The sequence below is a fragment of the Bos indicus genome, chromosome 4, assembly GCF_029378745.1.
Source record: "Bos indicus isolate NIAB-ARS_2022 breed Sahiwal x Tharparkar chromosome 4, NIAB-ARS_B.indTharparkar_mat_pri_1.0, whole genome shotgun sequence".
Lineage (NCBI taxonomy): Eukaryota > Metazoa > Chordata > Mammalia > Artiodactyla > Bovidae > Bos > Bos indicus.
Window position 1 is genome coordinate 21012613 of NC_091763.1, and position 22094 is coordinate 21034706.

Consider the following 22094-nt stretch of genomic DNA (forward strand, 5'->3'; position numbering starts at 1 on the left):
GGTTTTCTCTAGGATTTGGGGTTTAGCCAAGCCATGCTGCCATTGTTCCTCTGGGACGGCGCAGGAAGGCTGCTCTCTGAAAGCACTGCACCGCTCCATTCCACTTGCTCATCTTCAATTTCAAAACAGAGGATCTATCCTGAGCCTCCCAGGACCCAGGCAGGAGGATGTGTGTGTGTGCAGTCCCTGCAGTCTCTCACTCACGTATTACTTTCCCATTTCATTTACAACTCTCATCTCTCCAACTTTTAACCTTTAATTAAAAATATCTTTAGTTCGTGATGAGGAGGAGAAAATAGAAAATAACTAGTTCTGCCTACTTCTATCTTAGTCTTATGGCACATTTTGAAAATAGAAGTCATGCAATTTGTCATTTTTATTCTTTAGTCACAATCTGCCACTCTTACCTGGGAAAAAAAAAACAGTTTCATGCCTTAAAGCACAGGGAAGGAGAAGTTTTAAAAAATTGCCTCCCAACTGATGAAAAATTTATGTAAGTTAAGAGATGTATTTCTGAACTAAATATTTCAGTTTGTCATGTAACTGGAGTGTCATCATGTTATTTTCACTAATCAATCAAACAATAGGTATTTATTAATCAACAGGCTCAGAACTGAGATAAGTACTATGAAGGGTATAAAAGAAAAGAGTATAAAAGAACTCTAAACACTTAAGAAGTCAATTACCAAACGGACAAGAATTTCTTCCTGTTGCTTGATTTGTAACTAGTTAGAAAAGTAAAAGGTTTTTAATGACAGATCTAAACCAAAATGTGTTTTTTTAAACCTTAGAGAAGTATTACTAGATAAAGAAGATTTTGATTTTGATACACCTATTTATTCCTTTTAGATTTGGCGTGTAGAAAACAACGGTAGGGTCGAAATTGACCGAAACTCGTATGGTGAATTCTATGGTGGTGATTGCTACATTATACTTTACACTTATCCCAGAGGACAGATTATCTACACCTGGTGAGTTTCCCTCTTTCATAAAATCTCAAGTTCTGTAGAGGCCACATTTTGCTCCAAAGTTAAATTTCATTATATTCCATGCAATATGGGATAAAACTATCCTATAATTTAGCCTCGTGAGCTTTGTATAACATGAATGTAGTATTTTCTTCTTGTATGATTTTGGCTATGTTTTGATAGCTGCTGTCCATGAGCAGTTTAGATAAAAGTCATCCTTACCAATTTAGGAGAAAGGTTTTGGTAGCTGAAGGGTGGTGTTCCTTTAGTGGATATGTAGTTGAATAACTCCTCTCCTTTGAAAGCTAACAAACACTCCAACTGGCCAGCATCAGGTACCATGTCTTCTTATTGTTAAAATTCACAGAGGCTCATCCTGATTGGAGTTGCAACATTTCAATGAATCAGATTCTCTAAGGCATGTATATAATTTATGGTTCTATTTCAGACTCTGGAGATCTCAAATTGATGCATCCTTATTCTTTGTCCTCATGAAATTCATAGCAGTACTAAATAAAAAAATGCTATTGCTTCCATTTCTTATCCATTTCTTTTGCATAATGATTTGAGTTAATTGAAGGTTAAGCTTACTTCCCTGGTAGCTCAGACCATATAGAATCAGCCTGCAATGCAGGAGACCTGGGTTTGGTCTTCAGGTCAGAAAGGTCCCCTGGAGAAGAAAATGGCAACCCACTCCAGTTTTCTTGCCTGGAGAATCCCATGGACAGAGGAGCCTGGTGGGCTATGGTCCATAGGGTCGCAAAGCATCAGGACATGACTAACTAACACTTTCACCTTCAAGTTGACTTAGAGTCAGTGCCAATGGAAATGTCCAACCAAGTAAGTGAAGTGCACACAGCATGCTGGACTAGTCCAAGGGACAGAATTCTGCAACAAATCATGCAATGCTGGATTCTCAAACTATTTATGAAGTGAAATCACATAAAGTGGAATATTTCTGAGAAGACTGAGAGAAAGAAAAGAATTTTCAAAAAAGATATTAAAGCTGAGAGGTGTAGGTTGAAGTTGCGAGGATGAAGCAGGATCCTGCCTTTGCCTATGTGGTGGTAGCTGTCTTCAGTAAGGATACTGAGTGGACGAGGACTCAGGTGTCTGCTGATAGGGTGTCTGCTGATAGGATGACTTTTCTCTATGGTGAGTGTCCCACCGGATGACAGAGTCATCCATCCTCATAGTGTGACCACTTCCCCCTTATACTGGCCAGTGCCTTGACCTTAACCAAGATCAGGAGATGAGATGATTTTCCCCACCCCATGGGTTCTTGGTACCCCGAGGATGGTCTGGAAACCAAGAGTATCAGCGTCCCTGGGGAGCTGGTTAGAAATAGAGAATATCAGGCCCCACCTTTGACCTACTAAAGCGGAACCTGTGTTTTAACAAGTTCTCAGGATGATTCAGAATCACCTTAATGATTGACAGGCACTGCCTTAGGCAATGGCTCTGAACACTAGCTGCACATACTAACCCGGATAATTTTTCCCAAAGCTGAATACCCAGTGCCCTCTTTACACCAAATAAATCAGACCCCCAGTTGGCGGGACTCTGGAGTTTCTAATGTACACCGTGGCATTAATGAGAACCACTGTGTTCAAAGACATTTCTGACCCCACAGTCACATCATATCCTGTCAAAGATGCATGTATTTAGCTATTTAGCTCTGTGTTTAAGATGCCATCTTCATAGCAACCAGTTTATTTTGAGCAGCGTGTTTGTGCCAGCAAAATGCTAGATGTTTCCATGTATTATCTCTCTTCCTCACAATTAGATAATTTTCAAAAGATATAAAAGGAGGGGGGAATCAGAGAGTAAATAATTTAACGCAAAGTCACAACTCTTGTAAAGGGTGAAGCATCATTTCACACCTTGATCTGCAGCTGTCTTTAAGGCCTGCCTGCAGCTATCCCCTGGTAGAAACTATGTCCTTATTTTGCAATTTCCTTTTCTAAAATTTTAACTCAGAAAAGTACCTGTGCAAAGCATGGCATCTGTAGGGATAAATTCATTGTAAGTAGGTAATGAATTTACATTACTTACATTCTGAGTAAGCTTTTCTTTTACATTCTGTTTCTTGGTCTTCCTCTAAATTCTTTTCAGTATGTAAAAAATATAGTTAATAATTGTGGCACTTAGATCAAACAGGAAAGATTAAATAAGTAATTCAAGAGAATGTTTTGAGGAATTAGCAATTTGCAATCCACATAAATAACTATGTGGATATAGATTAAACAGATTAAATCAGGTTATAAATTTTGAACGTAAAAGCTATTCTTTAAATCATTTGAAAGTGTCCATTGAGCACTTTCTATGTGCCAAGCACTGAGCTAGATACTAAAGATACAATAAAAAACATTCCCCAAGAATTTATACTTAAAAGAGAGAAAGATGGTTATCAGCCATTTCAATAAAGTATGAAGGCTTAAGATAAAACCAAGCTGAATGATCTGTGTAGAATTAGGAACAGATACTCAAGCTCACTGCTAGGTTATTGGTGAAGGACTCTTAAAAGTGACATCTAAGTGGGAGCAGAAATGAGAGTGAGGAAAGCAAGCAAATAGTATTGAAGGTGTTCCTAGCAATGCAAGAAAAAGCGTGCTCTAATCTAGCAGTAATGGTGTCTGGCACGAGCAAAGTTAGGAAGCAAAAGACAAAACCAGTGAATGAGAAGGAGCCAAGTGATTAGTTGGGCTTCCCTAGTGACTCAGACAGTAAAGAATCTGCCTGTAATGCCAGAGACCTGGGTTTGATCCCTGGGTCGGGAAGATCCCTTGGAGGAGGGCATGGCAACCCACTCCAGTATTCTTGCCTGGGAAATCACATGGACAGAGGAGCCTGGCGGGCTACAGTCCCTGGGGTCGTTTAATAGCACAGATGTTAAATTTGTCAGTTTGTTGATGTATAGTTTGCAGAACTTCAAAAACTTCCATAAACATAGTGAAGAGGTATTTAGGAAATGCCTCCTGAAGACTAGCTTCAAATTAAACAACTTTCCAGTTTATGTGGTCGTTTCAATCATGGGATATGAATAGGTTAAATCCAAGAGGCAGAGTTCAAGGTGACAAACTTGAATGGAATCACTGCTGAATACACAAATTTGTCTTTTTATTTCTGAAACTACTGAGACTCTAAAATGACAAGAGAAAACTAATTTCAGCAGTGATCTTTTCTCTGAAATGTCAAGTAATTGAAATTAAACAAACTTTGATCAGTGGTGATGATGAGTCTCTTGAAGCAATAAATTCCATTTTCATGCAGCATTTTATTTTTAATGAGTAACAAGTACCACAGATTTGTAAAGAAGAAATCATATCAAAGTAGATAGCTTCTTTTCTCCCTCTAAGCACAGGATTTCAAAGTTAAGAGACAAAGCAATTTTCTTATGGTCTTGATTGCATTGCAGTCCTTGACTGCCTGGGTCACAGATCCATAAAGCAAATTAGTTTGAATCTGTGTGGGTGGAAACGTGGTCACTTTGACAGGAAGAGGAAGAAGGGTTTGAGATAAACAGTGAGATATTTATTAAGAATGTCAGAAGGCAAAAAGAAAATGAAGAAATATCCAAGAAATTGCCGAGCTAGGGAATAAAGGACAGGTGATGACAGACCCTGCTGTTTCCTCAGCTCTGCGTTTCTCCCCACCTGGTGCTTCCAGCGGCTCCCAGAAGTGTTTGCTAGCGTGACAGGCTCATGGAAAATTTCAGTTATTCGCATTAAAAGGCTATATCTTCATGTGTGCCCTTATTATGAAAAGCATTTTCTATTTTTTTTAAACATATGTCTGACATAAGCATGTCCTTTTTTTTCACCCCACTGTACAACATTTTCATATCAACCATTTGACTCTGTTGGTTCAATGAAATATTCTGAGATAAATGAGACAGGCTTCCTGCACTCAGTGTTGTGTGGGTATGTGTGTGCATATGTGCATGTGTGGTGTGTATGTATGTGTGTGTGTTGTCCAGGTTGGGAGCCTACTGTTAATCTGGTTCTGGGTATGGAACAGGTAGGTCACTCTCAAACCTTCAGAAGCAAGAATATAATTGATTGTCAAAATCCATTTCCAGGATTGGTGTTCTTCCTGCTAACCTGTAGTCATGTAGAGATGGGAGGACTGGCTACCAACAGTGCTTTCACTGCCTTTTCCCTCCCACAGTCATCAAACAAGCAGATCTCCCAGAGGCTGTTGTGTAGGGTGAGCCAGCGTTTGGAGTTAGAGCCACAAGTTATCCTAGAAAGAGAAGTTGCCAATGAATTGACTCCTATCTGATCACTGATACTTTAGCTTCTCTTACCATTTTATTCATAATTCCTTTAAAGAATGACCAAATGGGGGCCTCTCCATTGCCTGTATGTGTTTGTGTGTGTGCGCTCCATCAATTCAATCGTGTCCAACTCTTTGTGATACTATAGACTGCAGCCCTCCAGGCTCCTCTGTCCATGGGAAATCCCTTTAAAGAAAGACCAGAATTACAAAATGGGGGCCTCTCCATTACCTCTGTGTATGTGTGTGTGTGCACGCGCGCACACTCAGTTAACTCAGTGTGTCCAACTCTTTGTGACACTGTAGACTGCCTGCCAGGCTCCTCTGTCCACGGGATTCTCCAGGCGAGAATACTGGAGTGGGTTGCCACGCCCTCCTCCAGGGGATCTGCCCAACCCACAGGTTGAACCTATGTCTCCTGTGTCTCCTGCATTTCAGGCAGATTCTTTACCCACTGAGCCACCTGGAAAGCCCCTCCATTGCCTGCTTCTAATCATTATTTTCTTGATTTTTGTGGGTCCACATATTTGTTACTATGCTCACCAAATAGTCGTGGAAAAATAAAGTGCCTCTAATATCCAGCCCAGTAGATCTGGCTCATATACTACTCAAATGGGTTATTTTCACTGTTGAGATTGTTTCCCAAAATAAGCAGCTCCAACTTGAAATCAGACAGAATTGACTACTTAGCTAAGTTATTATGGAACTAAAAATGGGCCCTTGAAATGGAGATTAAAAACATCTATGATATGTTGTTCTAAACAACACATAAGATAGATCATGGCTCAGTGTTAGTACTTTAAAAAACAATAGCTTCTATGGCTTTTTTATGTCAAAACAGCAAGGTTTCTTCTTGATCTTTCATAATAACTTAAGTTTCTGTTTGAAATGCCTGCCTTAGAAGATCTTAAACTTAAATACAAGCTAATTTGTTTTACTTTGGTTCCTCCAGGCAAGGAGCAAATGCCACACGGGATGAGCTGACAACCTCCGCATTCCTGACTGTTCAGTTGGATAGATCCCTCGGGGGACAGGCTGTGCAGGTTGGGATGTTTTTACCCCCTAAACTCATACAAGTTTTTCAAGCCCAATGTCTCATTAAAACCCTTCTCCCACTTCAGGATGCAGATTTGACACTTTGTAAATATTTCCTTTTTTTTCATTTCAGAATTTAAATATTCCTACTCTCATGCCATACTTGTTCTCTCAGATTCTGGAAAAGAGGGAACAAATTTTAAAATAGAAACAAAAATAAGCTATTAACAGATTTAGAGCCCCAAAGAATCTTTCCTTTAGAATCATATCAGATCAATGGCAACCACTTGTTGCTGCTGCTGCTAAGTCGCTTCAGTTGTGTCCGACTCTGTGCGACCCCATAGACAGCAGCCCACCAGGCTCCCCCGTCCCTGGGATTCTCCAGGCAAGAACACTGGAGTGGGTTGCCATTTCCTTCTCCAATGCATGAAAGTGAAAAGTGAAAGTGAAGTCGCTCAATCGTGTCTGTCGCTCAGTCATGTCCTCGTTCTACCTGAGTTATCACTTCCAGCTGATCACTTTCCAGTTTTCAAATTTTTATACATTTTAAGATCCTTATAAGTCAAATCTCTATCTAAATTATTACCTGATTCAAAGGTAATAATTAGAAAAGTAAGTCTGATACTTTAGTGCATAATATATAATATATGGAGATCCAATCTGGTCTTTTAGCTGGTTTTCTTTCCATCTTGGTTTTTAGTTCCTAAATAAAGCAAGTTAGACTTAAATTTAAAGATGCATATTAACTTTTAAAAATAAAACTAACATTGTTAATTGTCAGTGAACAAGTTGACAAGATTATTGAATTCTTTAAACACACTTAACTCCTGTGAATTCCCATGAACTGTTTACTACATTCATTTCCTGAATGAAATATGTCTAAGAACAGACATCATTGATGTCATTTAATTAACCTTTCAACTCTTCTTACAAAATCACACAAAACTTTGAAGATATGCACTGTGCCTTATAAATTCTACATTTCAGAGTTAACTACTACTATTTAATACACCCAATGAATGAATTTATTGTCAGGCATTTGAATCCTAATTAACAATGGAAGCATAATGCCTGCTTTTACCACTAGATGGCAGGGGTTTACAATAAATAAAATCACTGTTTTAAACATTCCTTCATACTCAGAAACAGTACTGAAAAATTTTCAATTTACCTTTCTCTCTTTCTCTCTCTCCGGCCTTGCTGCATCGCTTGCAGGATCATAGTTCCCTGATCAGGAATCAAACTTGAACTCCCTACAGTGGAAGTACAGTACTAAGCATGAACTGCCAGGGAATTCCCCTTTCTCTTTCTTGTTTTCATTCATAGTGGAGAATGGGTTTTAATCTGTAGCCCTCTTTCTCTCAATTTGGCAATTGAGGTTTTCTCAATGTTATGGGAAATGCTAAGGCAACAACAGTTTTAGGTACTCTTAGCTAACCTTGCCCCAACACAGTTTCATAATTGGCTGCTTGCTTATTTAAGTAAATGTGTACTAACTTTCACTTTCATTCATTGGAGAAGGAAATGGCAACCCACTCCAGTGTTCTTGCCTGGAGAATCCCAGGGACGGGGGAGCCTGGTGGGCTGGCTGCCGTCTCTGGGGTCGTACAGAGTCGGACATGACTGAAGTGACTTAGCAGCAGCAGCAGCAGCTGCTAACTGAAGGTTATCTGTTCACCACACCCTAGGCCTTCCCATGATGGTGTATACTTCAGCATTCTCATTCACTTGGTTTCTAGGAAAAAAAACAGACCAGGGCAGGGTAGGGGAGATGGTTTAATTTTTGCAAAAGGCAAGGTAATTGAAAAAAATAGGAGACTGACACAAAATTTGAACTCTTCATGTAAATAAATGCATCGTTTATGCAAAAAATAGGAAATTCATGTCTAATCCAGTATCTGTTAAACTAATAGATGAAATTAAGTCATTTACCATTTATTTTCTTCAATTTCCTTATCCTGACAAATGATTATGTTAAGTAAATCTATTACCATTTCCATAGGTAAGTTAAAAAGTAAAAGTCTATTCTGTTTATTTTGCCAGCTTTTGATGTTTGGATTGAAATCTTTGTTCACTCTTAGGTAACGATGGTGGCTCAGATGGTAAAGAATATACCTGCTTATCCTGAACCCTCCTCTCCCCTGGGGAGGGAGGAGGGAGGAGGGTTCAGGATAAATTTTAAGAAAAATTATTAAAAGTAAAAAAAAAAAAAAAATAATATACCTGCAAAGCAGAAGACCTGGGTTCGATCCCTGGGTTGGGAAGATCCCTTGGAGAAGGGAATGGCAACCCACTCCAGTATTCTTGCTGAAGACTCCCATGGATAGAGGAGCCCGGCAGGCTATAGTCCATGGGGTCACAAAGACTCAGACATGACTAAGCGACTAGCACTTTCACACATGTGTTCATCTATATCTCCAAAAGGGAAAAACAACAAAGTGCTGATCTTTGTCATCTTTTATAAAAATTCCTTTTTTTTTTTTTTTTTTTTACATCTTTGCGCTAAGGTGTAAGTGGTGCAGTGTGGAAGCAGAAAGCAGCACAGTGTGATGTTGTACCTACCTCCCCCTACCCCAGTGTGCTGTATCTGGAATAACGAATGGTTCCTAAGTCAGCAAGGAAGCTGTGCTTGATTTTTATGAACCTATATTTTCTGTTAATCATCGTTCCTCCTGCACTTGACTTTTTATTTACTTTTAATTTTGTTTTCGAAAAGAAAAATAAGGATGTCTTTGGAAATACAGCCTTCTTTCATTGCCCTCTTTATTACATTTCTTTATCCCCTCTGCCCCCAGATTCGAGTCTCCCAAGGCAAAGAACCTGCTCACCTGCTGAGTTTGTTCAAAGACAAACCGCTCATTATTTACAAGAACGGAACATCAAAGAAAGAAGGTCAGGCACCAGCCCCCCCTATACGCCTCTTTCAAGTCCGAAGAAACCTGGCTTCGATCACCAGAATTATGGAGGTAATGTCACGCGGTCAATAAAACCTGCCCTGCTCATGGATTTCCCAGTGGCCCTGGGCCATCAGCCAATATCAGTCATTAAAAAAAAGTGGCAAGTAAACTTCTTTCATTGCTGTAATGTATCCAGTTTTCACCATTAAAAATACTAAAAGCAGGAGAATCAAGTAAAAAGTAAAAAAGTTAATCAGATAACGGGCCTCTCATATTTTTCAACCACATTGTAACAAAACAAATGGATTTAAGAATAATGGAGAGGGGACACAGGTATACCCTTGACTGATTCATGTTGATGTTTGGCAGAAACCAACACGATAATGTAAAGCAGTTATCCTTCCATTAAAACTAAATTTAATTATATACAAAAAAGAAGAATGTAACACATCAAGTTGTTGAAGCCATGAGACAGCTTAAGCTCTGTCTTGAAAGGCCTGGGGGAAGATGGATCGCGGGTGATGGTCCGGTGACCACACTGGGGAAGTTGAAAGAGAAGGTGCTTATTTGCACAAATGTAAAGGAACATGGAAAGCAAGCTTTGCCACACTGGGCCAGAGTCATAATTCAGCTGGCCGAATGAGCTGCCTCAGTGGCAGCTGTGAAAGAGGTCAAGCCCCAGATCGCGGTGTCCGGCCCCAAGCCTGCCGGGTATGGGGCAAGGCCAATGGGCCCAGGGTTTTGAATGGCTGAGTGCTTTGACTTCAAGGAGGATTCTCCACAGTTCCTCACCCCATCACCTCAGTCATCATTGAACCCAGGTCTCCCAAGTCTTCTAATTGCGCTGTGCTCTCTGTATGCCCGCAAACCTGGACTGCTCTGCCAAGTTGTTCAGATGAGCCCTTAAAAGCACGTGGGTCACGGCCTCCCTCCCCCTGGAACCTCTCCTCTAAGCCGCCCCCTTTCTTGCTCTGTGTTCTGAGGTCACAGAGGCCCATATAGCCCTCTTGAGTGGAAGTTGTATTTTTCTCCGGTGCCGGCTGACCAGGGATGGGATGGCAGGCGCCCCTCCTTGCTCACTTTTGCCCCGTTGGCTTCGTTCCTTCTTATCCATCTCCCTCCTCCATCTCTTTTCTGTGTCTGCTGAGCCGAGAGTCCTGCCCTCTTTTTCTTTGATGGCTTTCTTATCTCACTGTCTCCATCGCTGGCTCCTCTCATCTAGCAGTCTTATCTTGACCCCACTTCACCTTACACTTGTGGTCCTGTATTAGACCTTGTCCTTGGCGATAACTTTAGCACCTTAAGCATCTAATGTGTGACAAGTGTCTCCTGTCCTTTAGCCCCCATTTCTTCCAGCAATTCTCCAGTCTCACGGCTGAATCCACGAACCCTCTCCACCCATCACACCCATCACATCCCCCACGTCTCCAACATCCCACTTCTCTACTGATAATGGATTCTGAGTTCACAGAGAATATAAAAATAATCCTAGAAGATTCACTTTATCTGCACGCGTGCGTGCTAAGTTGCTTCAGTCATGTCCGACTCTTTGTGACTCTATGGATTGTAGCTCGCCAGGCTCCTCTGTCCATGGGATTCTCCAGGCAAGGATACTGGAGTGGGTTGCCATGCCCTCTGACCCAGGGATCGAACCCACATCTGTTTCCTGCATTGGCAGGTGATCTTTACCACTGGAGCCACGTGGGAAGCCTGATTACCTTATCTACTTCCCCACAATTATCACCAGCTTGTCTGCATCTGTATATCGAATTCTCCCTCTTGCCTATTTTACAAAATCAATTTATTGGTTTATTGATAGCTAACAATTAATAAACATTTTATAATAGTAATTTACATATAAACACTAAGGTACACATTAATATTTGTATATTGTTATCCATACATTAATAAAAATAATAATATTTGTATAAACTAATATACTGGTAAATAACTGAATACGTATTTATTACATAAATAAAATGACTCCTGTCTCTCAGGCCAAATTCCATCTGCCCCCATTCCTTACCACTGACTTCTGTCCTGGGTCCCCTGTCCTGGGGTTTTCCAAGGACTTCCCTGGATTTCTCTGTCCAGCACTCTCATCCTAACTCTGGTTCATCATTCTTGCCCGCAGTCATCTTCTTTCTCTTCATATCATTGATTTATTCTTCTCTCCTGGATTACTTACTCTGCAGCACAAACATGCCTTGAAAACACTTCAATCCTTTCTTTAAAAACTCTCTTGACTCTGACCCTCCCGGCTAGCACATCCTTTCTCTGCACTCCTTAAGAGTACAGATCCTCAGAAGAGTCATCTTTGCCCCCTCACTGCCCCTGCTATGCTAAGCCTCCTCTATCAAAAGCCGCTCCGCTCAGCCATCCCTTCCCGCCACACCATCCACATGGGATTTATCTAGTTTGCCAATGACCTACTTTTGCCATCAAAATTCTCTTCTCTGATGCCATTGTTTCAACCTCTTTCTAGCATTTGACTTAGTTGCTCTTTCTGTCTTCTCAAAACACTATTTTAAACGAGGCTTCTGAAACCCCACACTTACCAGGATTTCTCCCACTCTTCAGGGTCACCCTTCTGAAGGCTGTTTTCACTCCCACCCAGTTTCTGAATTCTCCTCCTCTGCTTGTCCTCGAAGCTCTTGAGCTCTCCAGGGCTGTCTTGGCCTTCTTCAGAGTGAGCTCGTTTAGTCATGTAATTTAAATGCCATTCTGTATTGACTCATCCATGACATTCTGTGCAGGGATTCTCATATGTTCAATTGTGACTGTTTAGTCTGTCAAATTGAAAGTGAAGTTTTCATCTCCAGGCCCTCTTAGCTGATTTCAGAGGCAAGAGTCAAGGAGAATCGTAACAGTTCTGAGCTCTTCCCAGTGGACACTTCTTTATGAAGCATCGTGAGCTGCTTGTGATGTAGATTCTTTCTTTTCTTGCAGCCTCTCAAACTAACCTTTGCATTCCTAGCCTTTCTGAAATGCACCAGTCAAAACACTATTGATAAGACTTTCTGTTTTCATCTCCTGGGAGGCTAAAGCTTTCTAAGGTTCTTCTGTGGAACTACCACCCTGACCTCACACCAGTCTGGGCATGGGCCTCTTATCGCCTGTCTCTCCATCTTCCATGCTCTTTCCTCCATACCAACACAGAGACATTTGGGCTTCCTAGGTGGTACAGTTGGTAAAGAGCTCACTGCCTGTGCAGGAGATGCAAGGCAGGCAGGTTCATTCCCTGGGTCAGGAAGATCCCCTGGAGTAGAATGTGGGAATCCTTTCCAGTATTCTTACCTGGAAAATTCCACGGGCAGAGGAGCCTGGTGGGCCTACAGGCCACCAGGGTCAAAAAGAATCAGACATGCCTGAGTGACTGGAAACACACACACACACAAAACAAGGAGACATCCAGATTAGGAATTGGGAGTCACAATTCCTACCAGTTTTCATCATCACATCTGATGGATTTCTTTGAGCTTGGTCCGTGGGGCCAACTTCTTACTGAAAGAAGATGCCAACCCTTCCCCTGAATGTGACCAACACCTGGGCACATCTTCAAAACTTCCAGCAGTGCGTGCTTGCTCCTCCAGTGCTGTCTCTGGGGACAGGGTCCTGATGAACCTGGGCAAGACCAGCTTTCCACACGCTGATGCTTTCCTCTGGCCACCCCACACAGTTGGTCAAACGGCATCACGTGCTGCTTCCCGAAGGCTCTCTGCACTTGGCCTCAGGACACCACGCTCTGGAATTCCTCCTCCCTTGTGGCTGCCCTATCACAGTCTTGTTTCCTCCTCCTTCTCCATCGCCCTGCTAGCACACGTCACATGTCACATGGAGTCCTACGGAAAGTCACACACACAAGGTCGCAGTCACACACTCCTGTGTCCAGAGGGCCTCAGACCAGTGCAGAGACACAAGATGACAAGCTTACAGACGCAAGCCCAAGCTAGGACCTCGGGCCCCCTCCCAAGCCTGAGGCTCTGCACAATGCCTTGTTGCTGCCCCAAGGCTCCACCTTAAGGCTCACCCTCAGGATGCAGTCTGGCCTCAGCCAGGCCTCTCTCACTGGCCCTTGGCCACACGGACCAGAACTGTGCTCATGTGGCTCCTCCCAGACGGTGTCCACAACATCTTGGTTAAAAGGAAGGGGGTTTGTCAGTGTTATGCTTTTAATGCCTTCTAAATATTCTTTTATAATCTGAGCTATAATTTATCTGAGCCTGGAGAAGCTTTTAGTCCGTCTCTGTTATAGTCTTTTCTTACATTAAATCTCAATCCCTGTTTTATGATTTTTAGATGTCCCCTTGATTATTTGACAAACCTCTTTAGTAGGGGAGAGAAAATCTGAACACTGCTTTATGAGTGTCATTTGGGAATATTACATCCTCTTTCCAAGTATCAGTTATAGGCCATCATCCTTTTTGCGGTCTCTTTGAATATTATTCTTGTTATGTATCACTTAAATTTGCCTCATTTTATTCTCAGAGGACTATGCAGGCAGGTGAGCCTTACAGTGACCCAGCAATATATGCTCCTGTTTTAATGTTTCTAACCCCCTAGCAGTTACCTAGTGCTACCGAGGTGAGTTCACTTCAGTCACTTAGTCATGTCCAACTCTTTGCAACCCCATGGACTGCAACACTCCATGTTTCCCTGTCTATCACCAGCTCCAGGATCTTACTCAAACTCATGTCCATCCAGTCAGTGATGCCATCCAACCATCTCATCCTCTTTCATCCCCTTCTCCTCCCGCCTTCAATCTTTCCCAGCATCAGGGTCTTTTCAGATGAGTCAGTTCTTTGCATCAGGTGGCCAAAGTATCGGAGTTTCAGCTTCAGCATCAGACTTTCCAATGAATATTCAGGACTGATTTCCTTTAGGATGGACTGGGTGGATCTCCATGCAATCCAAGGGACTTTCAAGAGTCTTCTCCAACACCACAGTTCAAAGGCATCAATTCATCAGTGCTCAGCTTTCTTTATAGTCCCACTCTCACATCCATACATGACTACTGGAAAAACCATAGCTTTGACTCAGTGGACCTCTGTTGGCAAAGTAATGTTTTTGCTTTTTAATATGCTGTTTAGGATGGTCATAGCTTTTCTTCCAAGGAGCAAGCATCTTTTAATTTCATGGCTGCAGTCACCATCTGCAGTGATTTTGGAGCCCAGAATAATAGTCTCTCACTGTTTCCATTGTTTCCCCATCTATTTGCCATGAAGTGATGGGAGTGGATGCTATGATCTTAGTTTTCTGAATGTTGAGCTTGAAGCCAACTTTTTCACTCTCCTCTTTCACTTTCATCAAGAGGCTCTTCAGTTCTTCACTTTCTGCCATAAGGGTGGTGTCATCTGCATATCTGAGGTTATTGGTATTTCCCCCCTGCAATCTTGATTCCAGCTTGTGCTTCCTCCAGCCCAGTTTTTCTCATACTGTATTCTACATATAAGTTAAATAAGCACGGTGACAGTATACAGCCTTGATGTACTCCTTTGCCTATTTGGAACCAGTCTGTTGTTCCATGTCCAGTACTAACTGTTGCTTCCTGACCTGCATACACATTTCTCAAGAGGTAGGTCAGGTGGTCTGGTATTCCTGTTTCTTTCAGAATTTTCCAGTTTATTGTGATCCACACAGTCAAAGGCTTTGGTGTAGTCAGTAAAGCAGAAGTAGATGGTTTTCTGGAACTCTCTTGCTTTTTCGATGATCCAGTAGATATTGGCAATTTGATCTCTGGTTCCTCTGCCTTTTCTAAATCCAGCTAGAACATCTGAAAGTTCACGGTTTATGTACTGTTGAAGCCTGGCTCTGAGAATTTTTTGTACCTAGACAACGTATCAAAAGCCAGAGACATCACTTTGCCAACAGAGGTCTATCTAGTCAAAGCTATGGTTTATCCAGTAGTCATATATGGATGTGAGAGATGGACTATAAAGTAGGTTGAGTGCTGAAGAATTGATGCTTTTGAACTGTGGTGCTGGAGAAGACTCTTGAGAGTCCCTTGGACAGCAAGGAGATCAAACCAGTCAATCCTAAAGGAAATCAGTCCTGAATATTCATTGGAAGGACTGATGCTGAAGCTGAAGCTCTAATACTTGGCCACCTGATATGACGAGCCGAATCATTGGAAAAGACCCTGATGCTGGGAAAGATTGACGGCAGGAGGAGGAAGGGGCAACAGGGGGTGAGATGGTTGGATGGCATCACCACCTCAATGGACGTGAGTTTCAGCAAGCTCCCAGAGGTAGTGAATGACAGGGAAGGCTGGTGTGCTGCAGTCCATGGAGTCGTAAAGTTTTGGACACAACTTAGCAACTGAACAACAATAACAAGTGGTGTGCTAATGCCCCCTGAGTTAATTCCTGGATCAGGACAGAAGTCTGTAGGTGGGTTGGCAGCAGCACAGCTTCTTGGGCATGTTTACTGAGGAACCAGCAATGAATTTAAATCATATTATTTTTCTTCATACTCTAGGTAGATGTTGATGCAAACTCATTGAATTCCAATGATGTTTTTGTCCTGAAACTGCGACAAAATAATGGCTACATCTGGATAGGAAAAGGCTCCACACAGGAGGAGGAGAAAGGAGCAGAGTACGTGGCAAGCGTCCTCAAATGCAAAACTTCGACGATTCAGGAAGGCAAGGAACCAGGTGTGTACAGGTGGGGCCAAGGACACGAGCCAGAACTTACATTTGGTGTACTTGCTCATCATGTAATTTATCTTTTTTTATAAAAAGGAACTTTGAAATGGTTATAGGGCATTAAAAACCTATTAACTAGTTGCAAGAATGGGTGGTGGTACCTGCTCTATTTGTGTAACATCTCCTGCTATATTTAAGTAACTTAGCAGTGAACTTGAGGTGAGGTGCAATTATTTGTTACTGTAAAGCAATACCGACCATACGCTCCTGAAAATGCATAGGTTAACTCAGTGTGTTTTCCACAGAGGAGTTTTGGAATTCCCTTGGAGGGAAAAAAGACTACCAGACCTCTCCTCTGCTAGAATCCCAGGCTGAAGACCATCCACCTCGGCTTTACGGCTGCTCCAACAAAACTGGAAGATTCATTGTAAGCATCCTGAGAAACCACGGGGTAGAACCGAACAGTAGGGGGAAGGGAGGCATTCTGATGCTGCTCTGAGTGTTTCCAGCGGCGTTCCTACTCCAATCCCAGTTTTGGTTTACTTGCAAACCACAGACAATCTTTGCTCCACACAGGGCTGATTTTAGGAGCCAATGATAATGGATGGGAGAGCATGGAAATACTCAAGTGGCTTTTAAAAATATCAGCTACTGTGCACCCGTGTCAGCATGTGGCTGTTGCTGTATGCATATGCACATGGTTGGATTTGGTAATTTAATAATTTGACACTTTCGGTGTGCAGCAATAGTGGTCTCTGTGATCAAACTATGTAAAATGTTACACTTCAGTTTCCCAGGGGAGTCAAACGTCTCACCGTGTTGATGGAGTGGAAAACATTATGGAAATATTATGATCATTGAGCAAAATCACAGAAAGCTCTACACACACCTGCAAGTGAGCTGAAATCAGCAGGAATAGTTTATGTCACAGTCACATTCACAAGCTTTGAATTCTAGGCAATTCGAAGTAAAAGTGTCTGTGTACAAGTATTCTCTATGCATCTCTGAAATATCCTGGGCTGAGCCCCTCATCTCAGTTTAATCACAAAAATTCTGCTTTCTCTATTTGACATACTAGGCTTTTGTATAAATTTTTCATTTAAGGAACAGATTCTTTGCTGATAAAATTTGAACTAAAGATTTGGTCACCCTGTCTTGGTAAATACAAGCTTTACTTTTGAACACACACATCAACTTTAATATTTTCCCAGGTACATTGCATGCTTGAAATAAAATACTTTGAAGAAGAAACTGCTCATATGTGAAACACACTTGCAGCTTACAAGTGACTTGACCTAAAGATTAAAGATTTAAATGGTGAATTGTGATAAACATTAGGTTGTTAGGCACCACAATTGTTCATCTACTTTGCAGGAAATCCCTGTATTTTATAAATTTTTCATCAGGGAAATCTGTTTTACTCTTTTGTCTGTTATTTGGTATTACATCCAAATAACATCTTTTTCAGTATGAGCCTCTCTAATTTCTTGAGAGTATTATTTGCTAATATTTCTATAAATATCATGCTTGTTTCCAATGAAGATATATTTTACAAAAATGAATATGCAAATATATACTCACAAATATAATTCCTAGGCTTTTTCTTAAGTTTAAAAAATCTATTAGTTTTTGGCTTTTGTCATTCACATATTTAAGAGAAATATACTTTTTTCTTTATACCTATTCATTTTCTTGTTTGACATTTGGAACTCTAATTCTTAACATTTTAAGGAAAAGGAGTGTTGCTAACAAGTGTTTGATCTTATTACCATCATCAGAAAACAGGCTTTAGACGTGCAGATTCATACAAGACAGCAGAGTCTAGTGGTCAAAAGCACAGCTTTTAGAACCAGTGTGCCTGTTCAATATCACTTACTTGGTGATATTTCTTACTGGCTGTGTGACCTGAGGCTGGTCACTTACCCTCTCTGTGTTATAATGTTCTCATCTGAAAAATGGGGCTAATCCTAGTACTGACTTCACAGAGTTGTGAATATTATCTTGGTTGTTGCATATAAAGAATTAGAACGGTGCCTGGCATGGTATATTCTGTAAAAAGATATATAAACACATTTCTTGCCCTCTGTACATGGCTAGTGTTTGTTTTTTGTGTAACAATCTGAGAATACCATCAGATTGCAACAAATTGGTATTGTCATGCTTAAGGGGCTGCAGGTGAGGTTCATGCCTGTTTATCCATGGACAGAGCCCAGGAACACAGGAGGCTCTGCTGAGTCCCATTGGCTAATGTGACACAGCCAAGGCCACAGTCAGCTTTACTTGCAGAGTCACACGGCAGAGGGGCGACGTGAAGAACTGCAAACCCTAATCCAATCTGTCACCACCTTCTAATGATTAGGGGGAGTTTCATCCAGAATTCTTTAAAAAATTTGAACTTTAATGAATGCCTGCTGGTATTGGGTGTGTTAAACTAGCCAATTACCCTTTAGTGTTAGCTCTGGAGAACACAATTTAACCCATTTAAAATAAAAATAATGACACTTTGCTTATGGAATATTGTTATACTATTTTATTTAAAATGGTTGATTTTTAAAAACGACCAGATCTATTGATTTTATTAAAATAATCTTGACCTACCTACAAAATGAAAGAAGATGTAATACCTGCATCATAAACTTAAATGTCTTTAGGAACCAGGAAGGCAACAGAAACCTGCGAAGCAACTTGTCACAAAGAACTGGAAGTAGACGAAACTATGGCTATATTTCTTGTGCATGGTCTCTCTAAAGCCATATGCAATATTTATGTTAAATACTCTCCTCCCTAAATAAGATAGCCTCAGTTTGTGATACATGACTAAATAGATAAATGATTATTTAAGTCTTTATTGCCCAAAGGGAAGGAAAAAAATGACTAACAAACTTTTTTTTCCCCCCTATGCTCCAGATAATACAAAGCATTTGTATCCTTTATATTAGAAAAATCACTGCTTGACTGTTGGCTTATAAAGCTTTTTTATACATTTCAGATTGAAGAGGTTCCAGGAGAGTTCACCCAGGATGATTTAGCAGAAGATGATGTCATGCTGTTAGATGCTTGGGAACAGGTAAAACTGTATTTTGTTCATGGCAAGAGAGTGTGCTTATACTTGAGAGCTGATACAACCTTCTTTGAGAAATGGCAAGTTTAATAATAAATAGACCCATGGATTTAGGCTATATTTATAAGAAACTTTCCTCAGTTTGGCAAAAAATAAAACTAATGCATATGGCAAGTTTTCTTAAGCTGGAAATGATTCCATGGCTATCCATCTTTGGCTGTATAGTTTTAGGTGGAAACAACAAACAAACAACAAAAAACTCCTGTTTTTCATTTATTTTGTAAGATTTATTTGTTCCTTATTTATTCAGACATTCATTCATTCTTATTCATTCATACATGTAAGTAATAAATGCATTAGTGGGTTGCAGTGCCTCAGGGGGAGAAGGCAATGGCACCCCACTCCAGTACTCTTGCCTGGAAAATCCCATGGACAGAGGGGCCTGGTGGGCTGCAGTCCGTGGGGTCGCTAAGAGTCCGACACAACTGAGCGACTTCACTCTCACTTTTCACTTTCACGCATTGGAGAAGGAAATGGCAACCCACTCCAGTGTTCTTGCCTGGAGAATCCCAGGGACAGGGGAGCCTGGTGGGCTGCCATCTATGGAGTTGCACAGTCGGACATGACTAAAGTGACTTAGCAGCAGCAGCATGCCTCAGGGAGACTGAAATATTCAGAATTTCTCTTGAAATCTGACAAGAAGTCATAGGAGACCTGGCCCCTGGAGAAGAAACAAACAATACTTTTGAATCTACACACTAAAATACGTTACTGTTAATATATATGTCTTTATTTGTAGCAAATTAATGGTGATTTTGTATGTCACATCGATGTGTTGTGTGTTAGTCGCTCAGTCATGTCTGACTCTTTGGGACCCCGTGTATTGTAGCCCACCAGGCTCCTCTGTCCATGGGATTCTCCAGGCAAGAATACTAGAGTGGGTTGTCATGCCCTCTTCCGGGGGATCTGCCCAACCCAGGGATCAAACCCAGGTCTCCTGCATTGCAGGTGGATCCTATACTGTCTGAGCCACCAGGGAAGTCATACCTGAGAGTCGTTTTCTTTTAACCTCTATGTAAACTAATAATGGCTTCTTTGGTGGTTCATTGGTAAAGAATCTGCCTGACAATGCAGGAGACATAGGTTCGATCCCTGGGTTGGGAAGATCCCCTAGAGAAGGAAATGGCAACCCACTCAGTATTCTTGCCTGGAAAATCACATGGACAGAGGAGTCTGGAGGGCTACAGTCTGTGGGTTCGCAAAAGAGTCAGACATGATTTATCGACTAAAGAGCAGCAAATTAATAATAGTGACAGGGAAAAATAAATGTTAGGAGCTACATTGTGTAGAACAAATATAAAATACGTTCCTGAATTAGGCCTAGTCTTTAGTCAACCACAGAGATTTGTTATTTTTAGGTCTGTTCTTGTTAAATCATTCAGTTATATTATACTTTAGCTTCTTGGTCTTGAATTAGCATATTTGAATTTGGGATCTGGTCACAGATTCTCCCTAAGTGAATGGATCACTTATTTCTAGATATGAAATATAAAACCTCATGTCAATAAAACACCTTTGTGTATTTAAGAATTACAAAATAAGAAAGTCTCATTATTCAGAAGAATTTAATCTTTTCCATTTGCAGTCAACTCTGTTGCTTCCATGATCAAGGATGCTTTAGAATATTTCCAGTACTACACTTCATTTTTTTTTAACTATGCTTTTTATTTACTCAGCAGTGTTGTCATGGTTTATTCTGTACCTGTAGGCAAATATTCCAGCACTTTCAGTACGAATTAGAATATAATCAAAACTAACTTCACCAAAATTTCTCTGCCAACAAGTGATCTTAAAGTGATTTAAATATAAGGGAATTCAGGAGAATTTTTCATCACTGAAGTACACAACCTACATTTGACAAGAAGGATACATGCAGAACTTATATCAGGTTTTAAAGAATCAGTATTTAAATACTAAACAATATTTGGGCTTTCCTGGTGGCTCAGACTGTAAAGAATCTGCCTGCAATGTGGGAGACCTGGGTTCGATCTCTGGGTTGGAAAGGTCCCCTGGAGGAGGGCATGGCAACCCACTCCAGTATTCTTGCCTGGGGAATCCCCATGGACAGAGGAGTCTGGCAAGCTGTAGTCCATGGGGTTGCAAAGAGTGGGACATGACTGAGTGACTAAGCACACACACACGTAGCACTTTTCCCAAAGTGTGACAGGATGCCTTAACATAGAAGAAGACTAGGTTTAAGTTAGGGGTTCCTAAAGGGAGTGTGGGGTGCCCATGAACAAGCTACATATGGCTCCCTCAGGATAATAATATGGGAATAATGCCTGCTTTACACACCCCAGGAGCATGTGTGCATAAAACCCAGCCGGTATGTTGTTTTCAGGAAGGCTCACTTTGTAAACTAGAAAAATACTATATAAACATAAAATACCAGAATGTGATATCTAGCGTCAAACTGGCTGGATACAAATTCAGGCATCTCTTAATAAGTGTAGACATTAGGAAAGCGACGAGACTTCTCTGGACCTGCATCTCCACATCCCTGACTTTGGGGCTGTGAAGATTCAGTGAGATGGTATGAGAAGCACTTTGCATAAGGCTCACACTGCATCTAGACTCCCAAAATTATGAGTATTATTATTGCTTCATTTTGCAGATTTTTATTTGGATTGGAAAAGATGCCAATGAAGTTGAGAAATCAGAATCTCTGAAGTCTGGTAAGCTGGATCCCACGGGTAATTAGGACATAATTCTGAACAGTTGTTACCAAGTTCCTGATTTCTCTTTGCACCACATCCTCCAAAACCATGTATCAAAACCAAGAAGAATCAGAAGAATCTTAGCTTTCATCTTCAGAACTAAAGAGTAGTGGAATTTTTTTAAAACTGAAGAATTTCAGAATAGGAATAAGAAAATTATGTTTTGTTATCTAATTTAGGATATAATTATATCAATTTATTCTTAGACTTTTAAATTCATTTTTTAAAATTATGGGAATAGTAAAAGCTCCATAACTCTGATAATCTAGATTTTTATAAATTCCTTTTGAGGAATGCTGTTCTTTCTGGCAGTACTTTGTTGTTGTTGTTTTTTGCATTATTGCAAAGTAAAGAATAATTATGCTATAAGGATAATTCCATAAAGTTTGGAATTTCTTTCAGGCAATAATGAGACATGCACATTCCAGATGT

General features: G+C 40.8%; 1 protein-coding gene across 1 annotated transcript in view; it reads left to right on the plus strand.

Annotated features, from left to right (window-relative positions):
• Positions 1-22094, plus strand: part of SCIN (scinderin) — a 78345-nt gene that overhangs the window by 55270 nt on the left and 981 nt on the right. Inside the window, exons 9-15 of the mRNA XM_019958467.2 lie at positions 850-971; positions 6199-6289; positions 9077-9247; positions 15656-15833; positions 16130-16251; positions 18814-18891; positions 21560-21620. Coding sequence (XP_019814026.2) covers positions 850-971; positions 6199-6289; positions 9077-9247; positions 15656-15833; positions 16130-16251; positions 18814-18891; positions 21560-21620 — 823 coding nt within the window. The remainder of the gene's footprint in view (positions 1-849; positions 972-6198; positions 6290-9076; positions 9248-15655; positions 15834-16129; positions 16252-18813; positions 18892-21559; positions 21621-22094) is intronic.